Source organism: Cynocephalus volans, chromosome 6 (genome assembly GCF_027409185.1).
Source record: "Cynocephalus volans isolate mCynVol1 chromosome 6, mCynVol1.pri, whole genome shotgun sequence".
Taxonomy (NCBI): Eukaryota; Metazoa; Chordata; class Mammalia; order Dermoptera; family Cynocephalidae; genus Cynocephalus; species Cynocephalus volans.
Window position 1 is genome coordinate 55,726,666 of NC_084465.1, and position 20,058 is coordinate 55,746,723.

At 33.7% G+C, this 20,058-nt stretch overlaps 1 protein-coding gene across 1 annotated transcript in view; it reads right to left on the minus strand.

Moving 5' to 3' along the window:
• Positions 1-20,058, minus strand: part of LOC134380917 (protocadherin Fat 2-like) — a 144,147-nt gene that overhangs the window by 56,596 nt on the left and 67,493 nt on the right. The window contains 2 exon segments of the mRNA XM_063101042.1: positions 778-1,031; positions 1,195-1,336. Of these exon segments, the coding sequence (XP_062957112.1) occupies positions 778-1,031; positions 1,195-1,336 (396 nt within the window).

Consider the following 20,058-nt stretch of genomic DNA (forward strand, 5'->3'; position numbering starts at 1 on the left):
AAATTGTTCAAAATCTGTTATGGACTGAATATTTGTCTTCCTTCAAATTTAACCTGTTAAAAACTTAGCACCCAATGTAATAATACTAGGAAGTGGGGGCTTGGGAAGTGATTAGTATATGAAGGTGAGTACCTCATCATTAGAATTAGTGACCTTACAAAAGAGACTGAAGAGACTCTGTGCCAAGTGAAGCACAGTAAGCGGATGGCTATCTGTGAACCAGAAAATGGGCCCTAACCAGGCACTGAAATCTGCCATTGCCTTAATCTTAGACTTCCCAGCTTCCAAACTGTGAGAATAAATATTTGTCATTTAAGCCATCCAGTCTAGAATATTTTTGTTATAGTAGTTTAAACTGTCTGATGCTAGGTGTATATCTTGTCTTCCAGGGGTCTGTATGTTTTTTAAGAACAGAAGCTTGTCAAATACTTTTATAAGCCTAATGCAGTGCTATGTATAAACCTCTATAAGTATTAATTTAAATAAAGTATACTATAATGAGAATCAACAGTATTACTAAGAATTCTAAACTAAATGCTAAGAGGGCCTATAAAAATGATTAACACTCATACATTTCCCTTGATTCAAAATTAATGGTTAACAGCTAATTTCTGCTTATTTTGATGATGGGAATTTGAATGTGTTGAAGTAACTGTTTCATTGATACCTTTCATTGCCAAAACATAAGAAAAACTCCTGTGAGAGTTCTCAAGCACTTTCTATGTTTATGACTAATTCAGACTATTTTAGAATTATATTTCATCACTAAGTACTTACTGTAGTTGTAGCTTTTTTTGTGGAAGAAGTTGGCTGTGCTGTGGTCCAGGACGGCATATGAATTATGACTGTTGTAGTGGATGACAGCTGACTAGCTTTATTACCACCTAATTCATCAGTAACTTCGATAAGTATCTGGAAAGTCACAGGGTCCTGAGTCCCTTGAAATATAGCATACTGGAAATTCTGCATGATGGCCAGAGAAGGACGGTCAACACCTAGTCTCCGAAGTGTGAAGTGGTTATTTGTATTTCCTGAGACTGATGAGGTAATAAAACAGAAACAGAAATACATTAGGTATTAGTATCCATATTGTCTTAAGTTTTTATTTCAAAATGTGTTTCATGATAATATGTTTCCACATGGGTATCTTGTAAAATAGCATAGAAGTGACTTATTTGAAATCATACGTCTTACCTCCTACAATTGAATAGCTCAGTTGTTCCTGTGGAGAATCTTTGTCCAAACAGTTGAGCTGAATGAAAGGAATCTTAACAGTGGAATAAATCCAAGTTTCTGAATGTGGTGGATTGCATACAGGAGGTTCATCATTCATATTCTGTAACACAAGACTATTATCTATTTTAGGTTATGTCTTAAAAATCTTGCCATATTTACTCGATTACTTATCTAACTTTTATGATGCATTAGCTTCACCTTGACAGTATTTCTCAAGCATGCTTTTACAATTCACTTTGATAACTTTACATTTGAAGAATAAATTCTTATGTTTTGTCATCATAGAAGCTTTTTTGTTTGGGGTTACACAACAGTAAAGTTCATTTTTTAAAAATTTCATAAATGAGGAATTAAGTTTCATTTAATAGATGTCTATTTCCTACATAATATTGTTAGGACAGGTATTCATGACATGAGATTATTGAATTTCAATAAACTGGAAACTCCATGTTATCTATTCTAATTATTTCCCTTTATTCCAGAATATGTATGTCATCAAGTCTCTTGAACAATTCTTCAGAAAGGGTACTCACTACCTAATAGAAAGCATATTTCACTATTGGATAGTTTTACTTGTTAGAAACACTCACTTTTCTTGATCTTAAGTATTTTTTTGCCTGTAAATTCAGCCTAGTTTCTGCATTGAAGAAATTCACAATCTAGTAGAATGTATGACTTACATTTCAAATATACAGGTGATTTCAACAATTAGATTGAGAGGAAAATCATATTATCTCTGGGAATGTTTCAGTTCTGAGGTCTATGACGCTATAACCTAGGATACAAACTATCTGATAAGCCCCTTGCCACCATCTCTCTTCACCTTCTCACCTGTAAGCTGTTAAAGTAACTGTTTTATTGATGTCCTCCCTGCCGAAACATAAGGATAATCCTGTGAGAGTTCCCAAGCACTTTCTAGGTTTATGACTAATTCAGACTATGTTAGAATTATGTTTCATTGCTAGGATGGTTAATGCTAGGTGTCAGTTTGATTAGATTAAGGAATACCTAGAAACCTGGTAAAGTTGTCTTTTGAGGTTTATCCTTCAGGGTGTTTCCACAAGAGATGAGCACGTGAGCCTGAGTGGACAGGGTGGGAGAGATCTGCCCTCAATATGGGCTGGCACCATCCAATCCACTGTGGGGCCCAGAGAGAACAAAAATGGAGAATAAAGGTGAATCTCTCTACATAAATGTTGGCACCAGGATATACGGAGCTCTCCTGTCTGTAGACATCAGAGCTCGAGACCCTTCAGGTTTTGGGTTCCAGAACTTATGTTGATGGCACCGTTGGCTTCCCTGATCCGACCCTTCCAGACTTGGACTGAATTGTGTAACCGACATCCAGTTTGCAGGTCTTTTGTGGGACTCTTCTTCACAATTGTGTGAGCCAATTCCCCTAACAAATCTCCTTTCATATATTTATAGCCTATCCTATTGATTCTGTCTCTCTGGAGAACACTGACTAATACAGGTGCTAAGTACTTGACTGAAGTTGAAGCTCCTGAAGGATACAGACACAGTCCCAGTGTTATTTTCAAAGTAGCACTCAAAAAAGACACTACATACCAGATTTTCAGAATGGAATGTGACCTGAAACCCATGTATGTCTTGATTTAGGAAAACTGAGTACCTAATTCAAAGTATACTTTTCTTACTTTCCTCACTAAAACTGAAATGTGGTGGGCTCCTCTGCTTTGGACAGTCAGTTTGGTAGAATAAAACACCTGAGAGTGCAGAGGAAATGCCACTGTCTTTTTTCCCCCTCTTCATTGCAGATTGGCTTGCTGGATTGCCTGCTGGAGGCCATAAAGTGGCACTTACTAAGATTTAAGCCCCATTTTCCTAATTAAGCACTAATGCCTTTAAAATTAAAGCCTTGGTAATCATTACTCCCTGAAAATGAATCATTATTAGTCTCCTTCTCTCCCTCCAAGTATAGCTCAAAAAAAGGAAAGATGGTGTCTGTTCTTTCAGTTTTTTTCGTAGATATGTTAGTAATGGTAAATAACAGTAACTACAACTAATTTTATTGAATGTATAATATGTGCTAGACTCTAATTTTCCTACATTAATGTACTAGGGATCTTCAAAAAGTTTATGAAAGGTTTGCATTATCTTTCAATTCTATTTGTCCATGAACTTTTTGAAGTACCTTCATATATGCCACACAACAACCGCATGAAAAATGTAGTACTGTTATCCTATATAGGAAAGTGAAAACAGGTGATATAAAATTTTCAAGCTCAGGCAATATTAAGTGGTAGAACCAGAAGCCAAAAACACATGACTCCAGAGTCCATAATTTTATTTTATTTTATTTTATTTTTTGTCTTTTTTGTGACCAGTAAGGGGATCGCAACCCTTGGCTTGGTGTCGTCCGCACCGCGCTCAGCCAGTGAGCGCACTGGCCATTCCTATATAGGATCCGTACCCGCAGCAGGAGCACCACTGCGCTCCCAAGCGCTGCACTCACATGCTAAACTGTCTCTCTACTTAATATTGCTTTCTGCTTAATCATAATCAGCATTTATACTGTTACCACACTAGCCTACTTCTGTCTTGTGTTCTCATAAAAAGTTCCTTCTACTCCTTAAGAGATATTCTGAATGGTGTCAATTCATTGAAAGAACATTTCTTCATCTTTTAAATGGGAGCTCAGTTTATATGCACTCTTTTTTATTTTATTATTGGTTATGAATATTCATGGGGTACAAAGCTGATTGTCGCAACTCATGCCTAAGATGTGACGGCCACATCCATACTGGCAGCATGGCCATTACCACAAATTGTGATTATACCCCCTGTGCACCACCCAATTACCCCAAACCTCCCTCCCCATCCCACTTTCCTCCACTCTGCTTTGTATCCCTAGGTGTGCTCTCTCCCTCTGCAACTCTAACATGGTCTGTCTTTCCTTCCTTCTTTCTTTCTTAGCTCCCACTTACGAGTGAGTACATGTGGTATTTATCCCTCTGTGCTTTGCTCATTTCACAAAACATAAGTTTCTCCAAGCTCATCCATGCTGCTGTAAATAGTAGAATTTCATTTTTTTTTTTTTTTTTTTTTTTTTTTACAGCAGAGTACCATCCATGGTGTATATATACCACAGTTTCCTTATCCAGTCATCCATTAATGGATGTTTAGGTTGGTTCCATATCTTGGCTGTTGTGAATAGAGCTGTGCTGAACATGGGAGTGCAGGTATCCCTTCAACATGATGATTTCCATTCCTCTGGGTATACACGCAGAAGTGGGATCACTGGATCATATGGAAGATCTATCTGTACTTGTTTGACGAACCTCCATACTGTTTTCCATAATGGTTGTACTAATTTATAGTCCCACCAACAGTATAGGAGTGTTCCCTTCTCTCCACACCCTCGCCAGCATTTGTTATTCTCCACCTTTTTGATTATAGCCAGTCTAACTGGGGTGAGGTGATATCTCAATGTAGTTTTAATTTGCATTTCCCTGATGACTAGTGATATTGAGCATTTTTTCATGTACCTGTTGCCCATTTGTATGTCTTCCTTTGAAAAATGTCTATTCAGTTCCTTTGCCCATTTTTAAATGGGCTATTGGTTTTTTTTTTAACTGTGTAATTGCTTGAGTTCCTTGTATATTATGGACATTAATCCATTATCAGATGCATAGTTAATAAAAATTTTCTCCCACTCTAGGTTGTTCTTTCACTCTGTTGATTGTTTCCTTTGCTGTGCAGAAGCTTTTTATTTTGACATATTCCCATTTGTTGATTTTTTCTTTTGTTGCCTGTGCTTTGGGGCTCATGTTCATAAAGTCGGTGCCAAGATCTAGTTCCTGAAGTGTTTCACCTATATTTTTCCTTAGTAATTTTACAGTTTCAGGTCTTATACTTAAGTCTTTAATCCATTTTGAGTTGATTTTAGTATATGGTGAGAGGTGCATGTCTAGTTTCATTCTTCTGCATATGGATATCCAGTTTTCCCAGCACCACTTATTGAAAAGGCAGTCTTTTCCTCAATGTCTGGGTTTTTTTTCAGGGGGGGGGGGTTGTTTGGTTTTTGTTTAGTTTTTGATATTTGTTACCTTTGTCAAATATCAGATGGCTGTAATCCTGAAGGGTGATTTCTAGCTTGTCTATTCTGCTCCACTGGTCCGAGTGTCTATTTTTATGCCAGTATCATGCTGTTTTGGTTACTATAGCTTTGTACTATAATTTGAAGTCAAGTAGTGTTATGCCTCTGGCTTTATTTTATTTTTTTTGCTCAGGATTGCTTTCGCTATTCGGGGTCTTTTGTTGTTCCATATGAATGTTGAATTTTTTTTTTCCATTTCTGTGAAGAATGTCATTGGTATTTTGATGGGGACCACATTGAATCTGTAGATTGCTTTGGGTAGCATAGACATTTTCACAATGTTAATTCTTCCAATTCAAGAGCATGGAATATCTTTCCATCTTTTTGTGTCTTCTTTAATTTCTCTCAGTAGTGGTTTGTAGTTCTCATTGTAGAGATCTTTTACAACATTGGTTAAATTGATTCCTAGGTATTTTGTGTGTGTGTGACTGTTGTAAATAGGCCTACTTTCTTGATTTCTCTTTCTATTATCTCATTATTGGAGAATATAAATGCAACTGATTTGGGGACTTTTTTTGTATTCTACAACATTTCTGAAATTATTAACGAGCTCTAGGAGTTTTTTGATAGAGTCCTTAGGTTTTTCTATATACCATGCTATCTGCAAATAGGGACAGTTTGACTAGATCTTTTCCAATCTGGATGTCCTTTATTTCTTTCTTTTGCCTGATTGCTCTGGCTAATGCCCCCAGTATCATGTATGCACTCTTAAATCTCTCAGGTTCTAAGAAGTTATGGCTTGCATGATTTATAACTTTGTCAGATTTGAGCTTAAATTTTTAATAAAATTCCAAACACCTTTTTCTTGCTAATCCAATATTATTATTCTTAATTAGCCAAACATATTTTAAACAGTTTAAGCAAAATGTTGGTTATAAAACATTTTAGAATTAAACATGGGCATTAAGGTTTCTCTGTGAAAAGAAAAACCATTGCCCAGTTCTCAACCTAAATTTTGATTTTTTTTTTATTAGTTGTTTTTTCCATTTTAGTAAAAAGGAAAAATATAGAGAGATATATTTGGAGAAAGTACATGTATAAAACCAGATATAGAAAGGATACTGGAGGCACAAACAGAAAACATTGCAGAAATGGATAATCAATAGTTATGGCAAGATGTAGGTGAAAATTATTAAGTTAAAAATAAATTCCCTCTCAATATTATCTGTTATTGTATGTTCATATATTCTCATTTTCCTTGATGTACAATAAGTGATTTTAGAAAAACTGCTTTCCTTTGGGTTAGAGAGACTATCATATTAATATTCAGGTACAACTCAGTTATCTAGAACTCTCATGTGCAATAATACTGTTATTTAATTTCATATTACTTTAAATGTCCCACCAGGAAAATCAAATTTCTTTCATACAATGAGTGCTTACTAACTTAACAGGAAGTAAGCTGAGAGAGTCCTTCAGGGTACTATATTATCTGGACCAAGTGGTCTGGTCTATGCAGCTCTCTTGCTTTGGAGAGTAAGTTTGATAAATTATGTTGTTCATGCTTTCATGCAAACTACAGAAATACATCTCTCACACACACAAACACATATGCACACACACACATCTATATCCAGGGACTCAGATCGTATGATTCCAGAATAACCAAGCTTGTTTAAATATTCAAAACATGATGTTGTCAGGGCTCTTGACCTCTGCAACATAGCACATTGTGTCTCATCATATGAAATTCATTTTGCCACCTATTTTCTTTTGGACTTATTCATTCATTTACATTTTCTTCTCTCCTCAAGTTGCTCATTTGTGAAATAAAATGGATATACTGGACTATTAATACTACTGATTTTAATATGTGGTAGCTCTTTCATAAATAATATACAGGAAAATATATTACTTATCTTTCAAGCATCTCACTCTAAAAAGACATAAAATAACACTTAGGATCTCTAACAGCTTTATTATGAAGGATCTATCATAGGACCATCCCTGCAAGGATAGTGTGAATTTTATGAATAGACAACCAGAATTGTTTAAGAACAAACGCTTTATGTTTATAAAGACATGAATTAAATAGTAAACACATGAGTTTAATTGAGTTGAAATTGCTCGTGAATTTTCTTTAAAAATTAATCCATCTCTTCAATGAGGAATTAACAAGCCTGAAAGAGATTGTAGTGGATTGAATTATGTCCCCCCTAAACTCACTGAAGCTTTAATTGTGTCCATCAAGTTTTATGTATTAGAAACTTGGCTCCCACTGACTGTTAAGAGGGTGGGAAATCCTATTACGGTAACTGAAAGGTGGAACATTGAAAAGGTGATTGGATTGTAGGACCATGTGGTAGTGAATGGATTAAGAATGGTGGTCTGGGGTGTGGTTCCGAGGGCTTTAAAAGAAGAGGAGAGTCTGTCTTTCTCTCTGCTCTCTCTGCTTCTACTGTCTTGCAATGTGAGACGCCTGGGTCACTGTCACCACCACCAGATGGACTTTGGACTTTCCAGCCTCAGAAACTGTAAGCAATGAATTTTGTTTTCTTTATAAATTACCCAGTTCCAGGTATTTCTGTTATAGCAACAACAAAGGGACTAATACAGAGAATAAAAGCTTTATTGAAAAGGAGAGCAGATAAGGACAAGCAAACATTTCTCAGAAAGAAGTTGTCTAAAGGCTTTCAAAAAATATTTATATGATCATTTGTGACTTTATTATTGGCTTCCAAGTTCATCTCTTGATCTAATTTTCTGGAGCTTTAATTTTCAACAATCTTTCTGAAATCTCCATTATGTTTTTGAACTCTGGGAACATGTTGGAAGGAGGAATTCTTCTTTCTCCAGCATCATTATGACCAGCCTCTAAGCTAGTTCTTAACATTAAGTACAAGGAGACCCTGCCAACCTTGAATCATCAGTTCCTTATTTCTGAGGTGCTGTTTCTATGGCTTGGAATTTAATATATTATGCCAACGTTGCTTGCCAGAATTAATTTTGGCAAAAGACCATCTGACTAACTGAATCTCCAATTACAGTATAATCAAGCACATTCATGTCTCTAAATGTTCCCAATTAAAATATTAGAAGTGTAACTATTGGTTTATGGAAATTTGTTCAGTATAAAGTCTACAAGAGAGAGAGAAATAGTTTTTAGCTGTTTATAAACATTAAAAATTTAGAATCATTAAACTTCTGAAGTACTCATACTCTACAATTTTATTGTACAATTATTAAGTAAATGTTAAAAACTAAAAACAAATACCCAATTTGTCTGGGATGTTCTTTTAAACCTGCTCCCAATTAAAGAAAAATGCATTAAGTTAGGACTATCTTTAAGTAATAAGGAAAATACATTTTCCATTTCTATATTGTTAAATACCTAGCTAAAATAATCAGTAAAGAAACCAAAGCTGTCTATATTTTCTTATTTCTTAATTAGTAAATTATTATTATTCTCAATATAGAAATTATACATTTTAATATTATTTCCCACCATTTTTATTTTATATTCTGGAGATGGAATAGATTTTTATTAAGTGTAGAAGGTGTAACAATGGTAAAGATAAACTCTTAGGCAATTTGGGCAGCTATGAGACATTTCGTCTCCTTAATAAAAATTACAGTTAAATAAAAAAATCTTAAATTTTCTAATTTTCTAATAGTAACATGCTATACTAATATGGATACTGTACACTGATATTCATTATCCAAAGCAGAGTAGTACATATAAAATAATGAAGCTGAGAACTTATTCTACAAGAAGAAATTAAGTGCTTGGGTATCTGTAGACAGGGCATTTCTCACAGAAATGTTTAGAGAGAATGTGAGTCTTTAGTATCTAATTTGAAGGGATTGCCAATTATTTGCATGAATATTCAGTGCCTGTAGGGAATTCATGGAAAGACAAGGGAGTTATGTATTTCCCATAGTGTTTTAGAAATCTTGGGTCTCAAAGATTGATAAACAAAATAGTAAGAATATTCAGGAAATGGCAGAGGCCTTTTGAATATGACACTCAACAAAATTATATCACGTGAAAGTTTCTGACAAGTTCTTGAAGTTTTTGTTTCGGTCCCTATACATTTACCTAAAATAAAAAACAAAATGAAATTCTGAATTTGCCAAATGGGGCAAAATGATTTGCATATTTTCCATTTCATAAAATGAGCAATTCTACTGAAGAATCACACTGTTTCTTGTCATTTTAATTATGTCTTATAAAAACCTCTCAGCAATAAATCCATCTTCAAAAGTGAAGAATACTTATATCTTATAATGGTTACAAACGTAAGCATTTTTACATTTATGCATTACTAATTTAAGACAAATGATTCTTTAAATTTGGGTTAACATAAGTCTACTTTCATTCTTATTGCAATTATTGCTTAAGTGGACAATTTCTATTATTTATAGTGACATAAGGTATTAATTAGTTTTAACTCGAACTTTAATAATAAGAATTTATGTATGACATAGTGGCTAAACTCAAGGAGCTAGTTTCTATTTGATGCCATGGAACTGGAAACATGAAACAGAACTATGTGCTAAACCATGTGTTATCATTAAAGTTCAAAAGACACAGTGATAACAGTTGGAAAACACTTTATAGAAGAAGAAGAGGAACAGTACGGTTCAGAAATGTATGCCACGATGTCAGAAATATTTGTGGTTTGTTGGCATTTTGAATAATCAGACCAAAAATCCTCCTAAAAATTAGGATTTGATAATTAGAAAATAAATGCATATGCAGTTATTAGTTAATGCAAACCCAAATTATTTCATTGACTTTAAAAGTTAGAAGAAACTTAGAGATTATCTAGATCAGAAGTCATTAACTGATCTACACAGCAAAATCCATGATGTGCTTTTAAAATATAGCTTCTCAAATCTCTTCTATCTATTCATGTCTTCTCCCCCATTAAATTTGTATGTATGCTAATAAAACCTTGTCATTTCAAAATACAATTCAAGTAGATGTGTTAAACATTGAAGGGTGTTAAAGAGGTTTTTTTTTCTATTGGCATTTATGTTCTGATATCTATAGATATCTAAATACATTTTTTTTGGTATACATATATACACCTACACATATACACACATACTTATATATACAAGGGTACTTCAAACAGTTTGTGGGAAAATAGAATTAAAACATAATAGGAATCTTCCATAAAATCTTGGGAGTACTCTCGTATATATATATTTGTACACATATTTTATATATAATAATTTATAAATATATATGTGTTATATTATATAACTATATAATAATATATATAGGTATAAATAATTGTATATATAATTTTTATAATTTGTATATATATTTGTATTTTTGTATATATATAATTGTAAATATATTTATAATTGTGTATTTGTGTAGAGATAGAGACAAAGAAGTGGAAAGACTAAGAGATAGAAAAGGCAGAGAGAGAGAGAGGCACCTGGGGATACCAGAGCATAAATGCAGTTTAAAAAACCACTGATTTTGTCTTTTTAAGACATGAAAAAGTAGAATGAAAAAGATGCTTTAGTGCAAAGACAAAGTAGGTACCTTTTCTTGTTTAAAAACAAACACGGGACAATGTATTACATTTAGTATAACAACAGGTGAGGATAGCTGTGAACTCTAGAAAAGAGCATAAAGTGTGATTTGGAAAGGAAGGAGACCCCAGAAGGCATCCCTGATGTAGTGGTGCATGGTGGATCAAACCAACTAATTTCCAAGCACCTAAATCAGACAATAATAGTGTGATTGTTTCTGTTTGTTTAATGTAACATGCTTTCTGCTAAATAAAAAAATCAGTTTTAAATATAACTGCTGTATGATTTTGTATGTAATTATACATATAAGCAATCATATAGGACTACAATTAAGAAAATCATGTGTTTATATACCTTTTAAATATTTTTGAAGAAATGATGGGAAAACATAATGCTATATAACATTAGTGCCTAATCCCAAGAAACTAACATTCCAGCTGTGAGACAAAACATGTATTTATTAATTGATAATTATAAAACATTGATATATTAATGAATTGTGTTAGTTAATTAATATTACACATTAAGCCTTTAGAAATTAAGTATACTTAATCAATCTTCTGGGATTTTTATAGGCTTTCAGAAGACAAGGAGATAGTAGTTAGAAAAGAACTCTTACAGGAAGTCGGGGGGGAAATACAGTAGAGAAATTTATCTAATACCAAGAAAAATTATGGCTTTTCATTCTTTTCTTTTTTTACCATTATGAATGACCAGATTAGAAATCCTCAAAATTATCTCCATTACTATAACTTGATTTTAATTTTATTAAAAATAAATGTATGTCCAATTACTGGTTAATGCAGAATCCAAATTATTTCATATCATTTGAGAGTGAGAAGTAAGTTAGAGATAAGATAGTCCTTTGTCTGTTCTGAAATTACCTGAAATTCTTAAAAATTACAAATACCCAGTCTCCCTCCCAAGGATTCTAACTTTGTGAGTTCCAATCATTTCTATTCTGAGGAAGCTACTCATATGATTATTATGTTCACCATGTATGAGATCATCGATTCAATAAATTGTTCAACAAATTCCAGAAAACATTTTATGGGAGATTCTACCCCTTTATGCTAGGGAGATTCAAAATGATAGTTATGGAGTCCTAAAATATTTTTACTTCCCAAATTATATTTTAGGTTTATGACTTTCTTCTATTTGTTGTTTATGTATACTTTGTATTTGCCTTTTGTAAAGTGACAAAATTTCCAATATAAGCCATAGTTTGTGAGTGCTTTATGGCTTTATTTTTTGTAGTACTATTATAATGGATGACATGATACATTATGTGATGTAAATCAAGACTGAATTTTTCACATTAATAGCCTAAATCAAGAAGAGCTGTAAAAGCAGGCCTACTATTCATATGACACCTTTCACTTAGTTTAAATAAAATTTCAGTAGAGCTCTACAGTGAATGATTTATTGTCCTCATAAATGTGTGCTCTTGAACTTGAGCTCCAATTCTAAAGTTTAATGTGAAATAATTTTTTTATTTGCATGCTAAAATGTTTAGATAGCTTTTAAAACAAATAATCTGGATTGTGCGTTAAAATATCTCTCTAATATTTTATCAATATATAAAAATAACTTTTAAACACTCAAATGGAAATTCAAGAGGAAATGATGCTCATCCAGGTAAAGTTAAGAAAAGTGGTAAATAATTTTTTAAAAATTCTGGTCAAAATGCATAATTTTTATCCTAAAATATTCTTAAATGCCTTGACTGTGTACTCTAGTAATTCCCAAACAGCAGGTTATAGCAGAATCGTCAGCATATATTAATTGAGCTTAAGTAATTAAAAAGTCTATTTGAGAATTTTGCTTTAAGTAGTAATCAGACCAGTTGCTCTGAAGGGCTATACTGCTACAAATAAATACATCCTAGATAAAATACAACGATTAAGGCATTTACAGGATCTACAGGATTAATCCATTATGGTAAAAAAATAAACCTAAAAATAAGAAAGAGAGAAAGAAATTGGAACTCAAATTTGTAAGTAAATGGTAAAGCTGGCCAGTGACCATGTTAGCACTTGGATTCTGAGACTCAGACTTGAAGCAGCAAGAAGTTAAGGAGCTAAACCTCAGATACAAAAGGTTGCTTGAAGAAGATTTACTGGTTTTTAATGAGTAGTGAGTCATTTCTCAAAAGCAGAGGCAAAAGGTAAATTATCTTCGGGAAAAAGCACCCTCAATTTTTACTCCAGGATTCCATTAGGTTGCTATCACTCAATCATAAGTCAAGACCAAAGATCACATGGAGGAAAATGACCCATTAAATGAGCATTCGCTGATACAACCTACAAGAGTTTAGACCTCTAAGTGCTTTACATATGTGAATTATTAAGTGAAAAATATAAAATATTAAAAAACCCACAGACTATCAGAAATAAGGCAGCAACCAGAGACTATAAAAATGAATCCAAGCATATTTGAAAAGAACTAAATATAACTTTTATTTTTTTTTTTTTTTTTTTTTTTTGTCGTTTTTTCGTGACCAGCACTCAGCCAGTGAGTGCACCGGTCACTCCTATATAGGATCCGAACCTGCGGCGGGAGCGTCGCCACGCTCCCAGCGCAGCACTCTACCGAGTGCGCCACAGGCTCGGCCCATAACTTTTAGAAGTAAAAATAGTACTAACTGTATTTTGAAACACAATGAATATTTCAACAGCAGACAAGCCACAGTTGATGAAATAATTTGTGAACTGGAATGTAGATATGAAGAACTATATAGTATGAACTACAAACAAAATAGAAAATAAAAAGGAGATTAAGAGAAATGGAGAGTAAAATGAGATTGTCTCACATTATATCTAATTAATACCCAAGATGTAGAAAATAAAAAGAAAGGAAAAGATGCAACATTTGAAAATATAACAACCACACATTTTCAAGCACAGATGTATCCACAGATACAGAACGCAGAATATAGTTTAAGCAGTATATAAATAAAAGAATCTATATCAGGACATATTATCATGAAACTAACACTAAAGAAGAAAATATGTTGACAGAAGTAATATTTAAGGATTTCTAAACCATTCTAAACCATAACTGCTGCCAATTTGTGTCTATTGAATTATTTCTAAAGAATTTTTAAAATAAAATATTAATATAAAAAACAGGGTTTATCATTAATATTCCTATGTTTTAAAGGCATTTGTAAATATTTATTTCAAGAACAGAAAAAAAAACATCGCATAAGAAGGTCTACACTAGAAAAAAAGATGGAAAACAAAGAAATTGGGTAATGTGAACGTAAATCTAAGCACACAACTTTTTATTTCTATGTAAAATCATTGACAACAAAAATAAGTAAACAGTGCTATTAACATACAAACAACTACATGCTATCAGTATGTATCATGTATATCATGTATATCAGGCTATCAGTACATATCATGTGTATCATGTTGGGTGGGGAAATGAGATGCTCTGCCTATATGTTCTTCAAATCCTGGGGTTCCACACAGGTTTGTCTTTTTCTTAGAACTTTTCAGAGCTCTCCTTTGGTTGCCTCTTGTTATGTCCAGAGTTTATCGCTGTGTTTAGCAGGGAAGAGCCAAACGTGCTACAAGTTAACCTTCTGTTGAAAATGCATCTATTAATTAGCCTATTCCTGAAAATTCCAAGACCAGGGAGAAGGCAAAGTTTATAGAACATTCTGGAAGTTAGGTAGAGTATATTAATTTGCCATCAGTTCCAGGTAACTTTTTATCCAGTTAATAATCTTAACTTCCCCAGACATTCATCAAATACTCAAATATTTTTCCTATCTCTAGTAAAAAAGGTGAAAATAAAAAATTCTTCCTGTTAATTATTTTTTCTCTATAAGTTCACACTAAGATTTTTCTTCAAAAATTTTAATTTTACATTATTGTGACAAATGGTGTATGCTGTGCTTACCAAGTTTTGGTGAGACATCTTTGTCCAAATATTGTCAGTTAATTTTGTATAGTAATGCAAAATGTCTGCACTAACCAGTGAATTTCAAATGAAATAGTGGAGATATTAATTAATCTCATCGTTACTAGTCATTTCTGTCATAAACAGGCTATGAAAAGGACATGAATACATCTTACTTTGAAGAAGACATTTTTGTGTGTAATCTCACAAATGCTAGGCACTCCTGAAATGTTTAGAGATACAAATTAAAAAATTCTACAATCAGAGGGTTGAACACAGTGTAATATTTAAATTTCATATAAAATATTGTTTTGAGTTGAAAATAAAGAGATTTGAAAATAGTATACATCTAACCGTGCAGTTTTTCCTACCCCCCTTTGTTCTATTTATATACCTGCCTTCAAATACCATCACCAGAGATCATCTTCATCTTGATACTTGTATCCAATATTTTCTTGCTTTGTTTTGTTTCTATACTTTATAATGTTAGTATATTGGTGTTTGTAATCTTTGGGGACTTATTAACACTTAATAGCATATTGCTAGGAACAGTGAGTATTGCTGGGTGCTACTTTGAATCATTTCACAGTAAGTGCTACATTTTGCCACCTGCATGCTCTATAGTTGATGTTCTGCCTCTTTAGTCAATGTTCTGCCTCAACATCAAGATTCTGTGTAGTACTTTGTGTGGTAGTCTTGGAGGTGCTAATTATATTATTAAAGATGACTACTTAATAAAATCAGGCCATGGAAAGACAATGGTGAGAGTGAGTTATGATCGAGGATTAGAAAAATGTGCAATTTTGTGGACCTGTAGTGAACTTTATAAAATAAATGAGTATGTCCTTATAGATTTTCATTTCTTAAAAAATTGACAGGGAACTCTTTGCATGAGTAAAAGTTCTACAGAAAAATAGAACCAATAAGCGATAGATAGATAGATAATTATGAAAATTGGCTCACATGATTTTGGAGGCCAAGAAGTCCCACTCTCTGCTATCTACCACCAGGAGAATTAGGAAAGTCAGTGGTATAATTCAGTACCAATCCAAAGGCCTGAGAACCAGAGGTGGGGCAGGGAGAGCAGGGGGGGAACCCACAGGAATAATTTCTGGAGTCGGAAGGCCTGAGGAACAGGAATTCTGGTGTCCAAGATGAGGAGATAATGGATGTCCTGGCTCAACAAGAGAGAACAAAAATTCACCGTTCTTTTGCCTTTTTATTCTATCTGTGCCCTCAATGAAGTGAATAGTGTGCACCCACCTTGGTGAGGGCAGATCTTTTTTACTTGGTCTACTGATTCAAATGCTAATCTCTTCTAGAAACATCTTCACAGACACACTCAGAAATACTGTTTTACCAGCAATCTGGGCATCCCTTGGACAAATCAAGTTGACACATAAAATTAACCATCATAATCTTCTACTACAAAATACCGAAAATGCTAAATTTGAGCTCACTGAATTGAATTTATAGGAAAGGGAAATCCATACATGTCACCAATGGGAAGGAAACTAAAATCCGGAGCAATAGGATGCACTTTGCACGGGCACTGGAAGATCATTAGATTTTCACAGGGTCCGAATAATGAAAAGCTTGGCATTAATTAATTGCTTGCACAAGGACAAGGAGAAGCTAGGCCTTGAGACCAAGGGAGACAAGAAGTTAAAAAGACAAGTCTGCAGAGTCAGAACTCATGAAAGCTGGTACTCTCTTTGGGAGTAGAACTACAAACATGTGTCCACAACACAAAAGCTGTTCTCTGCCCAGGGCTCTGGAAAAGAAACTCGAAAGTTTCATAGGATAAATAAAAACCATAGCCCTGTGTTTGTTCTGGTATAGAGTTCAAATTTACCCTTTTCTTATACCGTGGGAAACCCAATGAAAAGATTAATATAAAATTTGATCCACAGCACATATTATTCATAGAATAAAGAGCAAAAATAAAGGCAAATCTGATCTAGAGGGATAATTTTATGAGCAAATCTGTTCTAGAGGGATAATTTTATGAGCTAGCTTTCCATTTAAAAAAAATCTCTGCAAAAGATAAGTCCAAAATATTGTAAAACACAAATAGACCTCCAGAAAATGATAGTATTATCCAAAAGGAACAATATAAAAATAAGTATACTTTAACTGGCTAAAGTAAAATTTTAAGTATTATAAGCCATAAGTAATGCATATACCATACAAAAAATAAAATATTTGATAAAATACCATTATTCCCATTCATAATTTGGAAATAATAGTAAAAAAAAACATGTAAAAATATCATGTTTATGTAAGGACAGATCTTATGCTAATTGTAGTTTATAATCTCATAACTGAACTCTACTCTGCCTTAATAACTATAAACAACTGCAATAAGTAATTTCTATACCAAATATAAAACCATGATCTCTCTAGTATCCTTATATATTGGGAGGGTCTCTCCAACTTAAACAAGATAAATTTGCTACCATTCAAGAGCTTTACTTGAAGGAAAACAACCACTAATCCAAAATACATGTAATAAAGGAAACCAATGAACCTAATAATTTCTCTCTTTCTTAATAACTGGTTTATTTTGCAAGTAACAAGACAAAATAGCCATCTGCACAAGGTTTGTTAAGAGAACCAGAAATGGTACTTGAATTACTAGTCAAATCTTCCCCTTTAATTCAATCATATTTTCTGGAAATTAGGATAAAAGACTGGAATATATCCCTTAACTGGCATAGTGGGATTCAAAATTCATTCCTTTATTATGTTTTTCAGCTTAGTTTATGGAATCAATTTTCCATATGGTATTTGTAGTACTTACAGGAAAGTTTGTATTTTGGCTCTCTCCCTTGTAAAACACATGTTCTTGAGTTTTTGGAATCTAGTTGAACATCGTCTGCCTCAGAGGATGCCCAGAGACCATTTTTATGTTATCTGTGGGGTTTCTGCACACACAGCCTCGAGCCGGAGGCTGGACTTGACTTTACATTAGCAGGGCTTTCCAGTTGTGTGTGGGCATAGACATAATTTTCCCACTGTCTTTTTTTCACCACACAGACTCTTCTTTGTGCCAAGATAACAAACAAACAAAAAAGCAGTAATAATGCTTCCCACCCTTGCTTTCATCATGGCTAAGATTTGCTGCCTTGTAAAAAGACAAATAAGTAGTTTGGATTAAACAGAACAGCATTGAAAGTAGAAGCAAACTCATATGTAGGTTCAAACAAATGACAAAAATAAAAGCCAAACCCCCTCAGGCTTTATTTCTGTGTTTTCTTATTTTGGCCAAAGAAAAAGAGAAAATTCTGAAAGAAAAGCTCTTGGATGGGTATGTGCGTCCAATGTTGTTGTCATTGTAATGTTCAGAATCTCAGGAGAAAGCTCAGTTTCCATAGCAAGTGCAATTGTATGTCTGACACACGGCACTAATATAAGATGGTATGAATGCCGACAGAAAGCACAATGGCACTGAAGCCAGCATAAGAATATCTGCTAAATCATAATCTGGAATTTTCTTTGTTACGGTCTGGCAAATTTCTCATTATCAAACTGGAGCAAAAACAGTAGTTGTACTGGGGATTATCTAGTGTTAATTTGTCCGAAATTTTTTTGTGTGCCTTAAGCTTCCAGTACTATTTGTTTCTTCATTTTCAGTATATGGCCCTATCTACTTTAATGAAGTAATTAAGGGCATTCAAGACTGAGTTCCTTAGTTTTAATCACCTAAAATAAAATTTTAATTTTTTGTCCATTTTTTATAAAAATATGCTACATATCTATCCTATGTTACCCTTTATGAAGCAAAATTTCTCAAATAAGTCCCATAATATCTCTAGAAGTTAGATAGGAAAGAAAGCATGGTGCCTATTTAGTGAATAAGGAAAAGGCACAGAGTAGTAAATGACCTGGCTTAGTTACCAATCTGGCAAGTAATCAAACAGGTCTCTAGCCACAGGCTTCTGCCTACACATTCTGGACTCAGATTTTGTGTTCAAACCCTATTTTTATGACAAATTCCTGGGCAAGAAACCTCACAGTTCCTTACTTATAAAATAGGAATGAAAACTTCCTATCTTCAGATTTTTATGAGAATTTAAAGATATATTGCATACAAAGTATTTACAACAGCAACTATGCGGTCAGCCTTAAAAAATATAAATTATTATTATTTTTTCCTGATTTTTTTCACTCTTTTGTAACCTTAGTACCCTTACTTGTATTCCTTTTCTCATTTGGGTCTATAGACATTCACTCTAATGCACTCTTTACCTTGTATCTTTACTTTCTGACTACCATCATCCTTAGGATTCTTTCCTATACCTGCAAAAATGATCATTGTTACTCTAAGTATCATTTTTTTTCTCTCCCTCTCTTACTTTAATTTTTTTCAAAGAACCATGGATCATTTAACTTTCCAGCTGGAAATGAACTTCTAATTCATCCCTTCTGTTTCACTGACTAGGCACACAGAGTGCAAAGAAGCTAGCACTTTGTGCAAGGAAGAAGTCACCTACGTAAGAGACACAATGAAGCCCTGAAACCCTGTCAGGCCTTTTGATGCGAGGGAACAGTGTGCTCTTTTGCACTCTCACACTCTTCCTGCCTCCACTCCTCCACCCCAATTACCCATCAATTTTCCGCCTTTTGGATTTTTTCCTCCACTGTCTTCTAAAAATGGCAACTTTTGCTCACTCTCTTCAGTACGTAAAACTCTTGCTTCTTTAATTTTATTTTTTGATATCTCTACCTTCTAAAACAATGCACAATATTGAGTTTCCTAATTTAATTCTCCTTTTAAAATCCACTATTTTTTTTTTTCTCATTACCTAAGACAGTTGCTCTACTAAACTCTCATTTCAGCCTCATTTCCTCACTGCACTTCCTTCCACCTTTGGTGACTCAATTCTCATTTTGCTTCAATCACAGCATCACTGCAAATCATTTCAAAATTGATTAATCAATGCAACCTGTATTTTTTATACCCCACCTACGAAGCAGGCCCTGCACCACACACTGAATGAGAAGAAAGAAGATCTGGTTAATCTCAGGACTCAGAGACCTTACAGACTGATGGGTGACTCATAGGTGTGCTGCTCCTTAACAACTGGCTCTCCCCTCCACCCGAAGAAAAAATATCTCTAATTTATAGAGTTTGCACAATTCCATGGTGTAAATTCTTTGAAAATATTCAAGCTACCAAAATGTTACTCAACGAAAAGTTGGAACGAGACACTGGCAAAGGGCACTTGCAAGCCAGTATGAGCTGTCTCCAGCAAATCAGTGAACTTATAAACATTATATGTAAAAACCCAGAT